We start from the raw sequence: 21,004 nt of genomic DNA, 5'->3' as shown, positions 1-21,004 counted from the left end.
CTTTCTCTGTATGGAGGTGGGCAAAGCACATGTGCTCCATGAGCTAGCCTTACGATAAAGCTGGTATCATCTGGAAGGCAAAATTCAGAGGTGGAAAGACGCAGGATCTTTGATTACACCATGTAACATCTAAGCCACACAGACCCTAAAACTTCCACCCTTCCTCCAAATTTCCCTTTTATTACTTAAGTGAACTTGCAAGGATTTTCTTTCCCTTGCAACTGGAAACATCTGAATATATCCAAGATGCAAACTCCTGATGTATAACACACAAACTTGAAACTGTTCAACAGCTAAGTCCAAACTAAGGTTAAATCCATATTCTTAATAGAAGTCATTGTTGTGTGCACTGACTCTGAGGCTGCAACTATTCATGAGCCATGTTACAAGAGCATGTACCCGTAATTTAACAACTTTAGAAGAAATGATGATGTAAAAATAGCTATAAATGGGTCAATATACATTCCAGTTTGTTTAGGGCAGTCACAATTTACCCTTGTTGTCCTGACATAATTATGAATAGGACCCCATTCACTCTCAAGTGTCCCAGTTTACACAGTTAGCCTGTCTCTAAAGCATGTTTTTGGATTTGAATATAATTATCTTTAGAAAAATAACACTAACCCATGGAAATGCCTAGAGACCTCTAAAAGATATAAGTGAATTCAATCTTTAATCCTTGTGATTGGTTTTAGAAAGAAGTGGTGCCAGGGAAAATGTGCCAACAAAGATTCAATAGCCATGTATCATTTTAAATTTTAAATATATTATTGTAATGTCCTATCTACTTAACTGCTATGAAGATGGACACTCAGGGTCACACAGACCTTCATTTATAAGAAGAGTGACACAGTTCTTATGAAGACAGAGCAGGGAGCAAGATATGAAAGCACTGGCAGGCTCTACATTAAACACATATTTCTTCTGCCATCTCCCGCCATATCTAAAATACCTCTATAGTCCAAACACATTTATTTGGGTTTTAATTTCTTCTGTAGTCCTCTATTAAACTGGACTGGTACCACACAGTTTATTAATGACAATACCTAATCAGAAGGGAGCTGGTTTCTGGAACCAAGGACCCCCAGGACAGAAGCCAGATGGAGTCAAGAAGGGTTGAAAGTACCTGGTACTAAACAAGATGCTCTGCTTAGGGCGTCCATGTCCCTTCTTAGCATTTTAAGCAGCACCCATCATTTGCACCTTTGTGTGTCTCAACAGAGAATTTTACCCCAGAAGTCATAAAATCTTGAAAAACAATCACGACTAGTGCTTGTTTCTGCTCTAGTACTATTTTAAGACACATCTGTGTTCATTTGGCTTTATGATGCTGTGACTTTTATTCTAATACACACATTGATTTGATTAAACCAAGTTCAGGGATAAGGCAAATATACATCCTTGTTCCCGAAAACATCCAGGCACTTTCAGCGTCTTTCAGCACAGATGAGGTAGGGTTGGGGCTGCAATGTCATGCCTAACCTGGGCTTCAGATCTGGAACTAGTTCATGTGGAAAATGCAAATGAAACCTCTGAAGCAATGCTGTAAAAAACAAGAACATTTCCATCCGAGCCAACTGTTCTCCAAGACAATGTCTTCTCCCTAAACAGAAAAAGCAGATATAATAATTTTTTAAACCCACAGTCTTTACCAAAATTAATGTCTAATATTTGGGTGTCATTCAGGAAATCTGGAATTTAAAGAAAGTAAGAGGGAATTATGTTTATTAAAGGATTTTCTTAAATCTCAAAGAATAGAAATTGACACTTCAGCTCCCAGAGCCCATTCATTTACCTCCTTTTGTCAGACTACGGACTTTTGTAAGACTTTAGTTCCATTTCCCACTTCCCTCCCATGCTGCAACAGAGCCTAAGATATGCCACAAACGATCTAATTTGAGGTGAGACATTTTGCTCAAGAAAAGTCCACTTCATTTCAACTAAGTGTGTATTCTTCCCCAATGAAGGGGAAGAGTTTCTAGTCCATCTTCAATGGGTCTTGTGTACCTTTTCACAGAAGAAGCAATATTTTCCTAATTGAAGATGAAGTACAATAACCAGAAGCCAAGAGAGTGAGATTCTAGTTTTAGTTAAGTGACTATATATTTTCCCTCTCTGGGTCTCAGTTTCTCAAGCTACCTGCTACCGACTTCTCATTCCACAAGTTTTGAAAAACAGTTTTAGAAGAAGCCAGGGGTTCTCAAAAGTTCATCTATAGTTAATAAATTAAGGCTTATATTAAGCCAAAACAGATGTTAATTACTTCCAATTAAATCATTCTCTCCTGTAAGAATCAGTTCTGTGTTTTTAGAATTGGGATATTTAATTCTATAGAAGGATGCTTCAGATTAAGATGCTATATCTAATGAATTATCATTATCCTTTATTCTAAAGTTATGCCCTGTGAAAGTTCTCTTACCTAGGGAAAAAGGAACCAAAGCGTCCTTCTTGGCAAAATATCCACTGCTGTCCAGAAATCGCTCAGGATGGAACACTTCTGGGTCTCTCCAGTACTTTTCATCAAAGTGTACAGAATAAAGATTTGTAATTACTGTTGTGCCTTTAGGAATGGAATAACCACGTACAACTGCATCTTCAGAGGTTGCATGGAAAATCCCTAATGGAACTATATTACAGAATCTTAAAACTTCATGCAAAACTGCCTCAGTATAAGGCATTTTGCATTTGTCGTCCCAAGAAGGCTTCCCATTGGGGCCCATAATTAAATCAATCTCTTTCTGAACTTGTCCTGTCAGAGAAAAAGTATTCAAGTTATTATGCAGTTCTTAGAATTATAGCTGAAGTTATTTCCCTCTGGAATAAAATAAAGGATAACCTATAACAAGCCAATAGGATATAGATACATCCAGATTCATATTTTTTATTATCTGGGCATTCTATTGAAATATATGCTATATATCTTGTACTAACAGTAGCCGGTGCTCTGGGTAGCTCTATTGTGAAAGACATAAGTAATAAGAATGAACATTAAACATACCTAGAATTGGAGTAAGAAAAAGAGTAAAGCATAAAATTAGTTTTTAAAATTCTATCAGAGTTCAGATTCCAGCTCTGCCACTTGCAGACACACAGTGTTTTTTCTCATTTATAAAATGGGCATAATAAGACCTCTTTCAGAGATTTTTTTTACATGAATTGAGATAATAGATTTGAAAACTCTTTTTGTAACTATTAAATATTTCTATACTTGGCTGGCATAGCAGGAGTTCCTAAAGAAAATGTATTGTGCATGGCCAAGACTCAAAAACATGTATGAACCCTACATGTAAGGATAGACCCTGAGATCATCAAGAGAATCCTCACCTTGAATATTAGGATAAAGGGCCATGAAAAGAATTGCCCACCGTAGCACATTGGTTGTAGTTTCAGTTCCAGCAATGATGAGTTCACCCACTGAGAAAATTAGATTTTCTTTGGAGAAAGTAGATGATGGGTCATTTTTACCTTGATCCATCTCATCTAAATAAGCATCAACAAAATGCTGAGGTAGCTGAGGCTTTCTGTTGACTGAAGCTTTTTCAATGAGTCTGGAGAGAAAATCATAGACTACAGCTGCATTTCTAAACAGCTGTTGATGTTTTCCAAAAGGCAGGATGCCAATCCATGGAAAGGCATTATACAAGAAGACTGAGGCACTGGCAGCTAGTTCCACGTTTTCACTAAATAACTCAATCATGTGCTGAAAATCGGTGTCTTCATAAGTGAATCGTTCTCCAAAAATGATCAGATTAGTTATGTTTGAAACAGCATTCGTTATTAACTGTTTAAAGTCAAAAGGTCTACCTTTGTAAGTTTCAATAGCATCAATGAAAAATTTGGTTTCTTCCAAGATTTTAGATTCAAAAGACTTTTGGCCATATCCAAAATATCGAAAACTGTTTACAGCTAATCGTCTGTGATCGACCCATCCTCGGCCATATCTGGAATTGAGTAAGCCTGAAAAAAAATATTAAAATATTGTATAATTCCTACTTCTCTGTATCTAAAAAATGAAAGGGAACAAAATTTTTTTAATGGATGGTTAGTCATCCTTCTCCAAATTATCCTCCTATATAACTACATGGTTGGGTCCTGTTCTCAGCAACTCATTAGCCAGAGTATTATAACAGATAAAGTTTTTCTACTCCTTATCTGTGGACTGGCAGAAAAGGCCTATAATGGCACCACCACAAGAAGCTAGTCAGTCTTGTGTAATTTAACCTGGTGAAATAGGCCCAGGTGACTATATTATCCAACTTTTACTTTAAGCCTAATTTACCAAAGACAAATGACCACATGGTTCAATGGACAAAGTTTTACGTTAGACTAAACAAACACCTAAAAAATCATCCTTCTAGGATTAGAAATTTTCTGCTTAAAAGAGAATGGAGTTTAGAAAATAAATTTCCTCCCGTTAAAGGGATATGGTAGACAATCAAGTAACTATGACAGGGGCAAGGGTACTCTGAATGAGCTGCCAATATAGTCGAAATGCTGAAGTCAAAAAAAGGGCAAACATGAAGCTCAAACTTTTCTAATGCTGATATTGCCTGCCTTAAAATTTCAGAGTCTCCACAATGTATCTGCTGTTTTGATGTGGCTACTAAATTTCCCCCCTTAAATTAATTCAACATCTTCAGTGCGCATATTTATGCAGCATGCACTTTACTCAAAATTTCACTCATTACTGGGACACAGTTGTACCTCTGATAAATTTCACATTGATATGTGATTCCCAATGTTGGAGGTGGGGCATGGTGGGAACTGATTGGCTCATAGGGGCAGATCCCTTATGAATGGTCTTACAACATCCCCTTGGTGATAAGTGAGTTCTCGCTCAGTTAATGTGAGATCTGGTTGTTTAAAAGTTAAGGACCTCTCCCTACTTGCTCTGTTGCTACCACTCTTGCCATATGACATGCTGGCTTTCCTCAATGCCTTCTGCCATGATTGTGAGCCTCAGTAGAAGCAGATGGCCTCAACAGAAGCAGATGCCAGCACCATGCTTCCTATAAAGTGTGCAGAACCATGAGCCAATTAAACCTCTTTTCTTTATAGGTTACCCAGCCTCGGGTATTTCTTTATAGCAAAATGGACTAACACAACCCACGATGAAAAATGTCACATTCTCTTGTGTACATGAGGTATATACAAAATTTACATTCCAACAACTTATTGTGCAATAATTTTTGAATGTAGAGCTTATTAAAAAGTTACTGTAAGGGGGTCATTAGTGCTGTGTAGCAATCTTACATTCCCATAGTCCATTCTTTTTTCTATACTCCCAGATGACTATTCATTCAACAAATATTCATTTAACATGTATTTGTGGAACACCTACTATGTTCCAGGCAATGTTCTAAGTGTCAGGAATGTATCAGGGAACAAAAGAAGCAAAGATCCCTACTCTTACAGAGCTTAGACACTAGTAGGAAAGACAGACAAAACAACAGATAAATTATATAGCAAGTAAAAAGATATAGGGTAGTCAGCAAAATGCTCACTGAGAAGATGACATCTGCGTAAAGATTCATAGGAGATGAGGAAGTGAGACAAGCAAATACCTGAGGAAAGACCACTGCAGTTAGAGGGAACAGCTAGTGCAATGGTGCCAAGATGAAACCAGCCCTAGAGAAGTATGTACACATGGGATATATACACAAGAAGTTACAGAGGAGCACTGTTTATAATAACCCTACACTGGCCAAGCTGTGTGCCTGGGCATGACACTGGGCTCACCCAAAGGGCAACTTTTTCCCATTCACACAGTGGGCTAATAGTGGCCATGATTTTCTACTTCCAAGGTCAGTACATAGTACCTTAAAACAACACATAATTTTCTACCTGGTTTTTAAAAATCTTAAGTTGAATGCTTTATGATAAAAACAGTCTAAACAATAAATTTACAGCTTTGAAAAATATATACTTTGTCTCAAATATTACTGTGATTGCATCATCTTTCATTTTCATCGTCTTTTTAAAGGTCTATTATAATTGTGGCTGCTTCTTTGGTCTAATTGTTTGTTTTTTATTTATATTACTGCTTTGAAGTATCATTATACTCTGGCCTGAGAATTCAGTCTTTTACAATTTGTGCTTTCTCTGCATTAGTTGATCTCCTTTGTGATGTAATATAGGATCTTAATTTTTGCCTTTTCAACCAATGTCTTTAGTTTTTGCCTATGTAAGCAAGATATTGTTAAATTTTTATTTGAAATTAAATGTGAAACTCAGAGAATTTAGGACACAACTTTAGTAAAAATTTTTATACTATTAACTATTAAAACCACTGTATGTGATCTGAACATTCTATTTTAGGCTGTCTGTTGCTGCTTTCTTCTTACCGATTTTGTCAACTTTCAGTCTTTCCCCCTTGTTGAATATGGAATCCCCAACACTGATCAATACTAAACCATACATAATGCTAGTCCTTTACAGAAACCATGCAACTCTACACTTACTAATCACAGTGATTAGTAGTCAAGAAAGCTGCTTCAAGTTCTGTAAGCTTATAAGTAAAATGATAATAAAAATGTCATCAAGTACTCAAGACTAGGTTCAAAAGGGCACTTCAGATTCAAGTGCAAGTATGTGTTTATTCCTAACTTGTTTCACAAAACCTGCAGATGTTATTAGGTGCTGATTCTTTAAAACATTATTTATAATACTTATTAGAGCTGGACCACAATAGAATTAGCAATGTACTGGTCTAAAATATGAATGTAATACAGCCTGAATGGTCCTCAAATACTAGGTTCTGTAAACAGTTTCTTATTAATCAGTACAAAATAATCCCAACTCTATGCACTAAAACTTAAAATAAGAAATGTGATTTAAAATAGCTTAGTAAATCACTAAATAGGTGCAAATAAACATACCTCCCATTTTTGTCATCTTCATGAATAAAGGAAGGCATGGTCTGTCTGCAAAAATTTCACTTTGATGAACAAGGCATTCCTTTACTACATCATAGCCATTTAGAACCACAGTTGATATGCCTCCAAGATCTAAACTGAAGATCTTTGAGAAGAGAAGAAAAACAACATTTAAATGGCAGCATGTATGGAGAAATATAACCATGGAAATCTACAAGTGGTACGTGTGGCTCTTCCAGGATTTGTTACGTCCCTGAAAATATAGGCAGTTATTACTCAACTGACAATCTTCAGAGTGCCCTCCTTCTATAAGGCATGCAAAACTGTGTGATTTCATTATGCCATTCAGTGCCTAAAGTCACAGTCTTACCAACAGTATAATGAAAAGGGTACTGAACTTGGGAGGCCTGGGTCTAGTTTAAGGTTTGCCATTAAACAGATAAAAGACTCTGGGCAGAACACTTAACCTATTTGGGCTTCAGTATTGCCATAGAAAATATATTTGATATACATGCTCTTTTATGATTCATTCTACCTCAAAATGTTCAATGATACCTAGGAATCTCCTTCTATTTCCAAGATGGATGAGGCTAGCGAGGGAGAAGATTGTCAAATACCTGAGAGACAACTTTGAAGTATAAACATATTGTAACTAAGCCCATTTGTATTTGGCTCTCTGTATTCCACAAAGTGAATGAAGAGGGCTCTATGGGGAACCTAACCTTGGAGGAAAGGCATTTACCACATAGGTTAGGTGGCTGCCTCTCAGTTAAGGGGAAGGCAAAACAGGATCCATTCCATGCCTTGCTGGAGTTGTCTGCCCTGTGCCTCACCCCAGGTTCATTTACAATGTCACACCTCCTGTAGTCTATTCTAGTTAACCCAATATAAGAGGCCAGTCAGTGAGAGAACGATATTCCCTTATCAGTGGAATGTAAAGATTGCTTATTGCCATCCTTTCAGGATAGCTTTTTACAGCCAAAATACTGAGACAAGCCTTATCCCTGTGCAAACAAGTCAAGGATATTTAGCCATGGCACACACTACTTCAGAAGGAAACAGGAGGCTTAGCAGAGAACAAAAGTTCAGCAGAAAGTTATATCAGCAAAGGTCATGAGGACTGCCAAGTGGTAACAACTAACCAGCTGAGTAATGGGGCCACCAGAGTCTTTGGCACACGGGTGGGCTCTGCCAAGTGAGCACTAGGTATATCCAGAACCTTGGGAAAAGAACATGGACTGCCTGCCATAAACAGTGGTATTAGTCAAAAGTGACAGTAGAAGAGTTCTAAGTAAAAGGGAATGGCTACCAGCCGAGCAAAGTGGGGACAATGCAGTAATGTAGTCCTATTAAAGGAAAGTCTCTTCGCAGAAGGGAACTTTAGCAGAGACAATAAAAAAATGCCATTCCACAAGGATAGTAAAAGAACCATGAACTTAAAGTTGTGTCACTATGAAGGCAGAACAGAGGGTAAATGTATTTCAGGATAGAGCTTCAGGGTAGAGCTTCAAATTGTGGACACCAGGGATCATAAAAAGCAAGGAGGAGCCATGGCTTGAGAAAGTTATTACACAATCCACCTTTACTCAAGAATCTGAAATAGTCCTCTATTTGAGGGTAGAACTGGAGAAATTTTTACTTGAACTAGTATGTATTCCTGTATACAGTTTTCAAGGACTTTTGGTAAAGATTTGTGACTCAAATTGTGAAAACTTATCCTTAAACTGCTTTGATCTATGGAAGGGTACAAGATTAGCTTATATATTCTTTGATTTATTCAATAATTTTAGTGCCAATTATGGGCTAATTATAATGCTGGCAGAGATGTAAACAGGAATACACAAAACATTTTCCTTGCCTTCTAGATCACTCCATGATCTTCAAGTCTCTTTCCCTCACCCAAACCAGCCCTACTCATAATTTTTCACTCTCCCAGTTAATGACCACTCCATACATCCTTCAAGTTGTTAAGGCCCAGGACTTTGCAGTCACCCACACTGACTCATTATTTTCTTCCAAACTCCACATCCAACTGCTCAGCAGTTATGCTGTTTCTACCTTCAGAATATAAACAGAATCAGACAATTTATTATAACCTGCAGGTGACCGGTCTAAGTCACCTGCATTTCTCCCTTATGTTATAACAACAACCTCCTAACTGGCCTCCCTAATTTCATCCTTGTCTTTTTACAGGTAATTCTCAACGTGGCATTCTCTTGCTTTATGGCCTTTGTTCTTGCTCTTTTCTTAGTCTAGAATGTTCTTCCTTTTGATATTCCTATAGCTTGTTCCTTCATTTCCTTTAAGTCTTTGTTCAGATGCTATCTTTGTGGTGAGACCTGTTCTGATTAAGCAATTTAAAATCTGACCCACTAACATTCTCCATTCCCTTACGCTAATTTAGTTTACTTCCTACTCTGTACTCTTTGAATATATTATATAATTTACTTGTGTTTATTTATATCGTCTGTCTTCCCCCCACTAGAATATAAGCTACATAAGGGCAGGAATCTCCGTTTTGGTCACTGCTATATCTCTAGCACCTAGGACAGTGCACAGCATATGACAACAGAAATATATGTTGAATTAATGTATAGTTGTAGAGACATACATTTAAACATATTATTATAACATCATGGGCTAAATGCTAGTAACAGACAAATGTGCAAAGTGCTGTTGATGAAAACCATTAAGTGACTGCCACACTTTTCAACCTTTGCTTGGTTTGTTTCCTCATTTGGAAGGCTTCCCTTGACTGCCATACTACCCTAACCATACCAAGTCTTTAGGGACCATCCTCCATGATGCCTTTCTTGGGGCACTCTTTTTCTCTCTGCTTTGAACCACACATGGGAGCTTAGAAGCTCCCATGGCACGTATTTAACACTATCTTGAACCAGAAACATTCATATTCTTGCCTTCTGCCTGCGTGCTAAATTATAAACTCCTTAGGAGCAGTGATTTCATCTTTTTCATCTTTGAATCCTTACACAGAATCTCATTCAGTGCTGTGCATAAAGTTCTCAATAAATGCTGTAAAAATAAATTAATACGCTGTCAATTCTACTTGCCTTAATGGAATTATTTTATTGTCCTGAAGTCCATTACCTGAAAATAATCGATAAAGCCACTTGTATTGGCTTTGCTAGCCAGGGAATGCCTCTTGAAATCTAGACTAAGATTAAAGTTACTGCAGAAATTTAAACATTCAGAATGAATCTCCAAGGAAATGGTACTTTTCAGTGTGATACACTTCTATTTAAGATTGCCTTTAAAATGAATATATAAGCCCTGAGGACTGGCTGTTTAACTTTCAAGAATCACAAAGCAGAATTGAATTCACAGACTAACACAAAGGTGGGTGTCACTTGAAGTGACTGTTTAAAGTCCAGTTTTTTTTTGTTTTTGTTTTTTTTTTTTTGTTTTTCTGTGAGCATACATCTCAAATTTAAAAGACAGTGGAAAACTAAGATTTTATTTAAGTCCTAGGTACAACTTTCCAGAACCTTTCAGAAGCACAGGAGGGAACAGTCTTCTTCAACTTCCAAAAAAAGGTATAGTATTTTAACAATTTATACCAACTTTGAGACTTTGTCAGAATTGGAAAATATCTCTAAGATAATGGGAGATCTTTAGAGATGTTTCACACCAGGATAAAGATCAAATGCTCCTGTAGCCTAGAGTTAATATGTTTGGTGGTTATCAACTAGATCTAAGGCATAGTGAGGCAAACAATGTCCACTCTTTGATGCATACATTCTTTTTGATTTTTGCTCCTTTCAGTTTTTCCCCTGCCCCATTGCAGCTAGTAACAGTTTGGCCCTATTTCACTTGTAATCAAGAGCTCTCTCTGTAAAGAACCATGGTTCCCTCAAACAGTGGTACCAGCAATAAAACTATGATAGGTGACTTAGACAACCCCCTGCCCAAAAGAAATATTCATAGTAATACAGAGTGTCTTTCAGTTCAAATATTTATGTAAGAAAAGCTTAATTCCCTTTTCTGTGAGAAACCATTTCAAATAACTTGTTTAAAAATACTTTCAAATTTGGAGGTCGAACAAATCTGTTCTGTGTATAGAAACTAATAACATAGGCCGGGCACAGTGGCTCACGCCTGTAATCCCAGCACTTTGGGAGGCCGAGGTGGGCAGATCACGAGGTCAGGAGATCGAGACCATCCTGCCTAACCGAGTGAAACCCCATCTCTACTAAAAATTACAAAAAATTAGCCGGGTGTGGTGGCGAGCACCTGTGGTCCCAGCTACTCGGGAGGCTGAGGTAGGAGAATGGCATGAACCCAAAAGGCAGAGCTTTCAGTGAGCCGAGGTGGCGTCACTGCACTCCAGCCTGGGTGACACAGCGAGACTCGTCTCAAATAAAAAAAAAAAAAGAAAGAAACTAATAACATACACAATAACCAAGAACATTTGAGTAGCACTTTATTGTTTTCTGTTGTTATTCTCACTACCGAGATTAAAAAAAAAGTAAGACTCAGAATAGAGGTCAAGTTTTTTCTGGCAGAAGACTCGATCTCTAGTCTTATGCTTTCAAATTTTATTTCTCTAGAATATTATGATGCTGTGTACCAAGATACCAAAGAGATCAAATATATTACATGAAAATCATGGGAATAAACTCAATTCTAGGAGAACTGCAGGTTGGAAAATAAGATCTAAGAATTAGACATACTTTTGTTATCTCGTCCAGCTTCCCTTTAACAACGTAAACTATTAGTAAACCATGAAAGGAACGTAAACCATTAGTGGCTTTCTATTCTAGAAACCTAGACCAATTCCTTTTTTTTTTTTTTTTTTTTTTTTTTTGAGACGGAGTCTGGCTCTGTTGCCCAGGCTGGAGTGCAGTGGCGCGATCTCGGCTCACTGAAAGCTCCGCCTCCCGGGTTCACACCATTCTCCTGCCTCAGCCTCCCGAATAGCTGGGACTACATAGGCGCCCGCCACCACGCCCGGCTAATTTTTTGTATTCTTTTAGTAGAGATGGGGTTTCACCGTATTAGCCAGGACAGTCTCGATCTCCTGATTTCGTGATCCGCCCGCCTCGGCCTCCTAAAGTGCTGGGATTACAGGCGTGAGCCACCGCGCCTGGGCACCTAGACCAATTCTTGTAAAAATTGGCTTAAGTAAGGATTTAAGGTCAAACCTGAAATACCACAGTTGCCAAACATCCCTGTACTTTTCCTTCAAAACACTGACCACAGCCTGTGGCCGATAATGAGATTAGTTTTCTCTCTCCCACTCATCTGCCAACTCCTTAAAAGGCTGTATCTGCCTTCTTCACCGCTAGCGTCAGGCCTGTAGTTGCATATAAATAAGTGTAATTCAAAACAAAACAGGTGAGCTCTGGCCAGGACCCGTGGAAACTCCTGCCCCCTCCGGACGTCGGGACACCCACACACAAGCGGGGGTCGCCTTCTCCGCTGCCAGTCACAGGGCATTTCCGTGCTGCTTTCTCCTCCGCAGAATGAGGAGGAGCGAAGTACCGACCTCACCGGCTGGTTGTGAGTTTTAAGTGAGTCACCAAGTTGGCAGTGACAGTGGCACACAGAAGGCGCCTTTTAAGTATCTGCTAAGGGACCGTTCCCAGCCAGTCAGAACAGCATTGCCATCTGCGCTGGAGGACCCCCGCAGCAGATTTTAGTCATCAATTCATTCACGCGTTCACAATCGTTTCCCAGGGCCCGCTTCTCAGTCAGGGGCGTTCCCCTGCGTTCTCCATTCTCACAGCAAACGCCTACACCAGTCGTTCGTCGACTGCAGACACCGAAGAACCTGCTATTAACCATCTAGAACTCAGAACGCCTTGATTTTCCGACAAGCCGCGTGCAGCTTCCACAGAGCTGCGAGGCCGACTAGCAAGACGCCCGCACCTGAGGGCAGGCGTCCACCCTAGACCTGAAGTGGCCGCGCGGCGGGCGGGCCAAACGGCGCAGGCGCAGGAGAAAGAGCTCGAGCGGTAGCGGGAAAATCAGGCCTAGATCGCCTCGGGGCCTCGGCCCGGAGTGGGTCACCGGCAGGGGCAGGGCGTCGAGGACTTCTCCCTTCCAGACCCGGGAAGCGGGTGACCCTCAAAGGGCAGCCGGCACACGGAGAGGTCCCAACTAGTCGGCCCAGGAGCGGCCATAAGTCCAACCAGGAAGGCCCTGGCCAGCCCGGGCCAGCCTGGCGGCCCTCCCTGCCCGGGGCCCGTCGGGGCTGTACCTCTCCGTACACCTGGCTCTGCTTTCTCATGTAGACATGGGGAAGCTCGGATGAGGCTGCCAGGGAATAGATGTTGCCGATAAATGGCAGCCCCGGCGGCCCCGGGGGAAAGCCCATCGGCCGCCTCTGCTTCAGCAGCTGGCGGACCCCCAGCGCGAAGAGCAGCAGGAAGAGCGCGCCGCCGAGCGCCGCCGCGCCCTCTTCAGCAATCCAAAGTTTCCACATCGGCCGGTGCTGGGGGTGCGAACTCCACCGCAGCCCTGAGACCCAGGCACTCCCTCCAGCCCTGCCGTACTCCCATTGGCAGGATACCCTCAGGTCCCGCCCTAGCTCCGTGGCCATTGGCTGGCTGAGTGAGCGCTCAGGCCCCTTCGGGACAACTACCCTCTAGTTTTGCGCGGCTAAGAAGTGGGCTTTGCGGAGCGGGTGGCCGGTGCTACCCTTTGGAGGTGGCGCGGCTCTAGGCGGAGCAATGAGCCAGGAGTCCGTTTTCTAGAATGTTGACACCAGGGCATTGACGAGGTGTCAGGATGGCCTCACTCACTGGGCTAGGCGGATCCTGCCTCTCTGGGGCCAGCCCTTTCTTAAAGTGTCTTTTTAAGTACCAGGTCTGCTTATTTCATTTCAGACTAGGAAAACTGGAGAGATGATCAACACAGCAGTCTTTAGCTGAACCTGATGCTTTTCAGAATTTCCAGTAGAAAATTGACCCATCAGTAGTAAAAGAAAGTAATTTTACTGTTTTGTCCTGTTTTACTATTTTTCTCCTGTTAATGTATTTTTGTGTGTGATCTTTTAATAATTGTGATGAATGAGCAGTTTATGTCATTTACTCAGTTTACCTATATTTGACCCCTCTCTGGTCTTTCCAAACTGATTACTTATTGGCAATCACGGGACTCTTGTCTGCACTTGTTCACGGAGAGTATTTACTATTCAAGATTTCTGCCTCCACTGCCTGGAATTAAGCAACTGATTTCATATTATTCTTGCTAATTCTGTTTTTATTCCTGTTTTCTATTGGACAGTTCCTTGCAACACAGGACTTACTGGGTTTGGGACTCTTCTAACAGCTGCCCTGTAATTGTGATTTAGCAGTGGCATGAGTTTTATGGTCCTCATTAGCTTACGGCTCATTCACACAACAAATATTTTTGAATGTCTACTATGTTTCCATGTCCTAAGCAATGGAGATACATAGGTAAATAAGAGCAACAAAGTCCTTTCTATAACTTACATTCTTATGAGAGGGAAGAGCAATGACATGGAAATACAATAATTTTCAATAATCATAAGCAAACAAAAAGTGCGTTATAGAAAACGCCTGGTGGTTGGGGAGATACTTTAGCAGGCGAGGGCTGTCAAGGAAAGTCTTATTAGGAAGTTGACATTGGAACTGAGATCAACTGCTAAAGAGGTGTCTTTGTTTCCTACTACTGATGTAACAAATTACCACCAATCTGATGGCTTAAAACCACACGAATTTATTTTCTTACAATTCTTGAGGTGAGAAGTCCAAAATGAGTCTTCCAGGGCTGACAGAGAGGTGTTAGTGGGGCTTCATTCTTTCTAGAGACTGTAGGAGAGATTCTATTTCCTTGTCTTTTTCAGCTTCTAGAGGCTGCCCACATTCCTTGGCTTTTGTCCCCATTCCTTCCTCTTCAAGGCCATTAATGTCAGTTTGAATCCTCCCAACATGGCTGTCTCTCTGATTATCTCTCTTCTACTTCCTTCTTCCACTTATAAGGATCGTTGTGATTATATTGGGCCCACCTGGATAATCCCGACTCAAGGTCAGCTGATTAGCCCTTTAATTCCATCTGCAACCTTAATTCTTCTTGCCATGAAACATATTCACAGTTCTAGGAATTAGTATGTGGACCTATTGGGGGAGGGGAGCATTATTCTGCCTACTAGAGAAGGGAAATTTGAGGCAGATATGGGGGAAAATATTCCAAACAGAGGAAATATCAAGGGCAAAGTCTTCATATACTAAGCAAACCTTGTCCTCTGACAGTGTTTCCAATTTCTCTACATCTCCCACGCAAGGACACTGCGGAAGTCAGCAAGTTAGTCAGGCCTTTGAGTTTTTCTGTTTAACTGGTTTGTGACCATCTCCAGGGGCTGAAGTTACCCCCACAGGTATGTGTCACAGGATCTGCAGCCACAGAATATCTACCTACTGCCTATTACAAATGCCTATTAAGAGATACCTTAAAATTCTTATTAATCAACAATCTTCTAATAAAATGAAAAAATAATTGTGAGAGATCATTACTAAATTTGGTCTCTAATTTCTTACCAAAGGCCAGTGGAGATGACACAGGATGGATATTGGGACTGTGGGTGGGAGGCAATGCTGCTGAGGCACCAGGAGCTGGGGAATATCACCTATGGGATGCCTGAGATCAACCCTGCCTTTGCAGCACCAGGAGGCTTACAGTTTTTGGTCTGGCCACAGCTGTTATACAGTACAGGTACTTGGTTTAGGAGTGGGCCCCCTGCCATCATTTATTTTCAGAAAGGATTAATTTTCATTACAAAAATATCCTCGAATTCACTTAAATTAAGGAACATTCCTTCTTTGGCATTCTTTCCCTAGCTACATAGCAAAGGAGAGCTGAGTTACCCCGAGGCAGCCATTTCTGACTGACAGCACTGATGAAATGTTTCCCACCCCACCCTACCCCAGCACCCCTTGAGGGATAATAGGTGGGGGATTCTCAGGAATAACTATAAGTCTTTCAGGACACAGAGCCTTCCCTGTAACAGTTTATCATGTTCTCTCAGCTCAATAAGGAGAAATCCCTCCCTTATTCCCCCTCCTTGCATTTGCTCTTTGAGTGATAGAAAACAATCAGTAATGTTTGTCTATGGCTTTTATCATGACAGGAAGGTTTAGGGCAGCAGGAAGTTAAGTATTTCACTGTTTCATGGCTGAGATCTCATCTTCAGTACTCGGGGTGGAATGGGTGAACACACTGTATAGGGCTTTGCCATTTCTATGTGCAGAACAGTAATGGTTTTAACAGAGAACAGCAATGCTGTGCCAGAATCAGAGCCTCTTTCTGGGCCTTTGGGAACTGAACTGAAGCTCCAGGACTCATCCTGAGGGGCAGTATCAAGTGAGATTCTCCTGGGGTCCCTTTCTGTTCTTGAATGGCTGCAGCCCTGGCCTGGGCTGTGGGTGTTGTCCCAGAGAGCTCCCCACTCAGAGTGATGCCATCAGCGCAAATGTGCCTCCTTTGCACGTTCCATTATGTGCATTCTCAGTGTGTTTCATCAGAATTGAAGGAAGTGAGAGTCAAAGGAAGTGCCAAGCTGAGCCATACTGGAGGCTGAGCTAAAAGAAAAAAGTCGATAATACTGATCCTGCCTTATTAACAATTTGATGTCTTGTTCATAATGGGTTTTTGCCTCAATTTTGATTTTAAAGTGTTGCATTAAAGTGTTATCTTGCTTTTGATCTTCTTGGAGCCCTCTTAAATTCTGTTCCCAAGGTGAATTTCTCACTTGCCTTATCCTAGTCCTCATGCTGGGAGGTAGGGTACCCAAATGAAGACTTTGATTACAAAATGATGTGTAGAAACTGAATTTGTGCACTTGGATTTTCATTGTGCTCTTAGGAGCCAGGCACTGAGGTGGGGCTGGCAGACCAGTAGCACTTCTGGGTGAGATTAGGAACCTTATGAAAGTCTCCCTGTGACCACTTTAAAATGTCCTCTCCACCCCACTGCCTGAAGTTCAGTCTTTACAAATTAAATGATACGAATTGAACATTTCCTATAACAGGCTAAGTTGGAAAATGCAAAACCTGGTGGCAGGAGAGTACAGCAATAGGAAGTTCCTAAAAATGCTTATACATGAATGAATTTAATCCCACATTTACAGGCAAGGCCGCATGAGGGACATGATGACATGGATTTATTGGAGGTGGTGGCATGGTGATGATGATAGTGGTGGGTGTGGGGGTTTCAGAAGAGGATACAGAAGGGGAAAGGAAGTTTTACAGAGAAACTTCTTTCCCTTCACAATTTTTTCAAAGGCTAGATCAACTTAGAGAAATCATATTTCTCAGAACCAGGAGTTATCCCTGCCATTTCCTAGGGATACTCAGCCAACCAATCCTTGCCACTTCCTCCCATCCAGCTCCCCACTGAGCCATCTTCTGTCATGATATCTTGTATTCCTTTCCTTGTGTTTCAAAAAAATAGAAATGCATGAACCCTTCATGATCTTGTTGAAGACCCTCTTCCAAATGCAGTAACAGAGAGTCAGAGGAAGTTTAGTGTTCTATCCAAGGTCACACAAGATAGCACCAGTAGAACCAGAATTCTGGGCTCTGGACTTGCCATGTGTTCTTTCAGTCATTCACCACAAATGTATTGGGCACCTACTATATTAGATGCTGGGGATATAATGGTGAGCAAAATCAGTCATGGTCCCTGTGTTCCTGGGGTTTACATTCTATTGGGGGATGCCAACACCAGTCAGACAATCACAAGTAAATTTATTATTCATGTTTTCAAACATTACTATGTTTTCAAGATGCCAAACATTTTTGTTTTCTGAAGTAAAGAAACAGTTCTACAAGTGTGCATGAACACAGGAAATGTGATCAGTCTTGGAGGTCAGTAATTGTAGTCTGCACCAAACAACCAGCTTATATCCAGGGACTCCCCCATGATTGTGTTCATGGAAGATGTTACTACAATTCTTCCCTATAAACTGGTCTCATATGGACACTGAGTGAAGGGAAAGGAAAGTAACAAAATCCTATATTTAAAATTTTTGAATATCACTCAGAGAGACATTTAAGTCTTAATTTAAAGCCTTCTTCTGCTTTGCAAATGATTTTCATAAACATTCTTATATTGTGCTTCTGAAAATAGTAGATTTGAAGAAGCAAAGTAACAGTAGATTGAATTGTTGTTAGAGATAGCCACAACAACAATTCTGAAGACATCTGACAATCTGATAATGAAAAAGGAAACAATAATTATCAAATATAGATGTAACAAACCAAAAAGCACAGGAGTCTGAGATCATTTAGGGTAGAGAATATCAGTACCACACATCTCAAAGCCTGAGAGCATCATGTGTATGACAACAACACATTAATTCATGTTCTCATTAAATGAACATCCTCATCAAAGATTAAAATTATTTAAGAACATTCTAATTTAAGAGTGCAGAGGAAGGGTATATGTATTTTTGAAAGATTTGGCTACATTTCAAAAACAGAAAAAAAAATTCCTAGCACCTGAATAATTTAACTTCGGTCACTTAGAAAATGTTCTTTGGGAGCCCTAATACCCTGATGATGATGAAGGAGGCCTCCTAGCACTGGTTTGAAGGTTTAGTGGGGATGCCTCTGGCCCCCTCTCCCTGGTTTTACAGGTCAATGCCCTCAGAGGAAACAAGAAGAGAGTCATGTGGTCTTTGCGTCTGAACCCCAAACAATTTTTAATCATTATGGAATATAAGTTGAGAAATTCTTCAGTGTCATTTGTGGAGGTTGTCCACCTCTCAGAGTGAACAACCTGGGCCTGTATCTGGGTACTGTATCTTGGGTCATCACACTGAGATCATGTTCTTCAACAACTTTGAAAATTATCTTCTGGTCTTCAGAAGGGACACTTGCAGATGGTTGGTGGTACAGAGGTTTATTTCTCTGGGGTTTTAGAGACTGGCATTTTAAGAATCAGAGAGAAAACAGAGCATTTTCTGGGCCTGCAGGAGATGGTCAGTCAGACTTTTCGCAGGAATACCTGGCTTTCTAATTTCTGTCCATCCTCAAAGCCACCCTCCTCAGGCCTGCTGCAGACCGCCTCTGTTGCAGAGCCTTATCCAAATGCTCTGGCCCATAATGCGTCTCTGCCTGTGAGCCCCTCCAGCATTTATGCTTCTTATCACCTAGCTCAGCATTCACCTTGCAGGGCTTTCTCTTTTTCATCTATCATTTAATGAGAATGGCTCTAGACTTCTGGAGAAGAGGATCCCTGTATTACTCTTTTCCTGAACCTTAATACCCTCATATGTGGTTAGACATATCATGGAACCTGAACCCATCCTGGATGATTGGCTGGGTCTACCTGGGATAGTCTCTCCCGTCAAGACTCCCCTTAGAGGGCCCTCTGGGGAGGATATTTCAAGCCAGTTTGTAGGCTCCAGCAGAAGATGTGTTTTGCCTCTCGGTGGATTCATCAGACAACCACAATGGGAAGCTTCTGTCTATGGAAACACATGGTGTTATCCACAGAAAACTTGTTCACAGAGAAGCAAGGGCCCAGACACAATGCAAGCCTGTTTTAAAGAAGAAGGAATAATCCCTACTGGTCTGAAGGGCATAGTGCTCCTCACCTTCTTTTCCTGTCTCTTCTGGGAATTGTACACTTCTCCTGTCCAGGGGATGGGGCAGTAATTTTCCTGATTATGCCTCACACCACAATGACACATCCTTGCACCTCTTAGCTATACTTCTGGAAGTCATAGCGTGACCTGATATAGAAAAGTAGTGTAGAGTTCACATGGCATAACATTTACAGCAACTTTATAGAATTTCAAAATTGGAAGAAATATCCAAAAGCTATATTTTACATACAGATGTGGAAGTTGAGGTCCTGAGAGGACAAATGACTCACTCAAGGTTACACATTGAGCTGGTGGCAGAAGAAAACAGCACAGTGTACTGACTCCTGTGCTGTCAGTACAGCTATGCTCTTTCTTTTTTTCTCTTTTTCTTTTCTTTTCTTTTTTTTCAGGCTGTCTCAACTGTGTGAGAGTGAGTATAAACCTATTCAGATTGGATATCTAATACCATTCAACCTGAAATCTAGTTGCTTGCTTCTTTTTTTTTTTAATCCACATAACCGAAACCCACGCTACTAAACACTATAACTTAGCCTTCACTAGCTTCATTTTAAATAATACCCCGACATATATGTCTCCATGGTAATGATTGCTTAAGATGTCTTTCAGGAACTTGCAGCAGCCACTGTCCAGTTCAAGCCAGTTGAGACCCTCTGGCTGAGCCTGCACAGATATCTGAAAAGTGACCTTTTGATGTCAGAGGGCCCAAAACTCCAGCCTCAGATCATGCTAATGCTGCCATTTTCTGAACATGTGTCCTATGAAGAGCCATGAACCCTGACTATGCTTAGTGCAGGATCAATGATTACCTCATTTTTTCGCACTGCCAATTACCTTTCCACATGCTTTTTATCACCCTGCTTCTTTATTTAATAAATATTCCTAAGTCTTATCTTCAGGAAGTTGGATTTGAGAGCTGTTCTACTGTCTCCTTCCCTGGCTGTCCTGTGAATAAATTTTTTCTCTGCTGCAAAACTTGTCATTTCAGTAATTGGCTGTCTGCATGACGGGCAGAATGAACCTGGTTTGGGATCAAATCTAAGTCAATTTGCAGATGTTTGAGTTCCAATTTAAGCAAAACAGGTGGATTTATTTAAGCAGATTTGTCAACACAATAAAATGAGTAGAGAAATTTTCTGCTTTTGTAAGTTTATCTTTTACTTTAATGAATTTAGTTATTTAAAAATTTCTATGATTCACTCTGAAATAAGCAGGGGAATACATATTTTTCTCCTGCAAAACTGGAAGTTTCTCACACAGTATCTTTGGATAATTTATATACTGTCATGATGTCTTTCATTACAAATCAGTCTGGTCCAAGCAGAAAGACCTGGCTATATTTTCTCTTGAGTACATTCATTGCCCTAGGGAACCAGGTGTCTTAGCAAATATGGCAGGTATATGAGAAGTCTGTGGGCTAATATATTTTAGTTAAAAGTCTATGGTGAATATTATTACTGAATTCAAGTTTAACAATTAATAAAACATAAATATCTAATGTTTTGTTTCCAGTTTTAGTTTGGGTACTTTTCATTAT

The 21,004-nt window shown here is 40.5% G+C and overlaps 1 protein-coding gene across 7 annotated transcripts; it reads right to left on the bottom strand.

Annotated features, from left to right (window-relative positions):
• Positions 1 to 719: 719 nt before the first annotated feature.
• Positions 720 to 15,365, bottom strand: LOC129009000 (vitamin D 25-hydroxylase). 7 transcript variants are annotated; one of them, XM_054441636.2, is made up of 5 exons: positions 11,567 to 15,365; positions 6,879 to 7,020; positions 3,325 to 3,957; positions 2,420 to 2,749; positions 720 to 1,603 (listed from the first exon to the last, which is right to left on the bottom strand). In XM_054441636.2, the coding sequence occupies exons 2-5, from the start codon at positions 6,898 to 6,900 to the stop codon at positions 1,428 to 1,430; spliced, it is 1,161 nt and encodes a 386-aa protein (XP_054297611.1). In that variant the 5' UTR covers positions 6,901 to 7,020; positions 11,567 to 15,365; the 3' UTR covers positions 720 to 1,427. The 7 variants fall into 7 exon arrangements, with proteins under 7 accessions (XP_054297611.1, XP_054297612.1, XP_054297613.1 ...); XM_054441637.2 differs by having other exon boundaries at positions 12,091 to 15,365; XM_054441638.2 differs by having other exon boundaries at positions 12,290 to 15,365.
• Positions 15,366 to 21,004: the final 5,639 nt, after the last annotated feature.

This window comes from Pongo pygmaeus, chromosome 9 (assembly GCF_028885625.2).
Source record: "Pongo pygmaeus isolate AG05252 chromosome 9, NHGRI_mPonPyg2-v2.0_pri, whole genome shotgun sequence".
Classification (NCBI taxonomy): Eukaryota; Metazoa; Chordata; class Mammalia; order Primates; family Hominidae; genus Pongo; species Pongo pygmaeus.
Note: the sequence above shows the minus strand (reverse complement) of the source record. Positions and strands in the feature narration are given on the sequence as shown.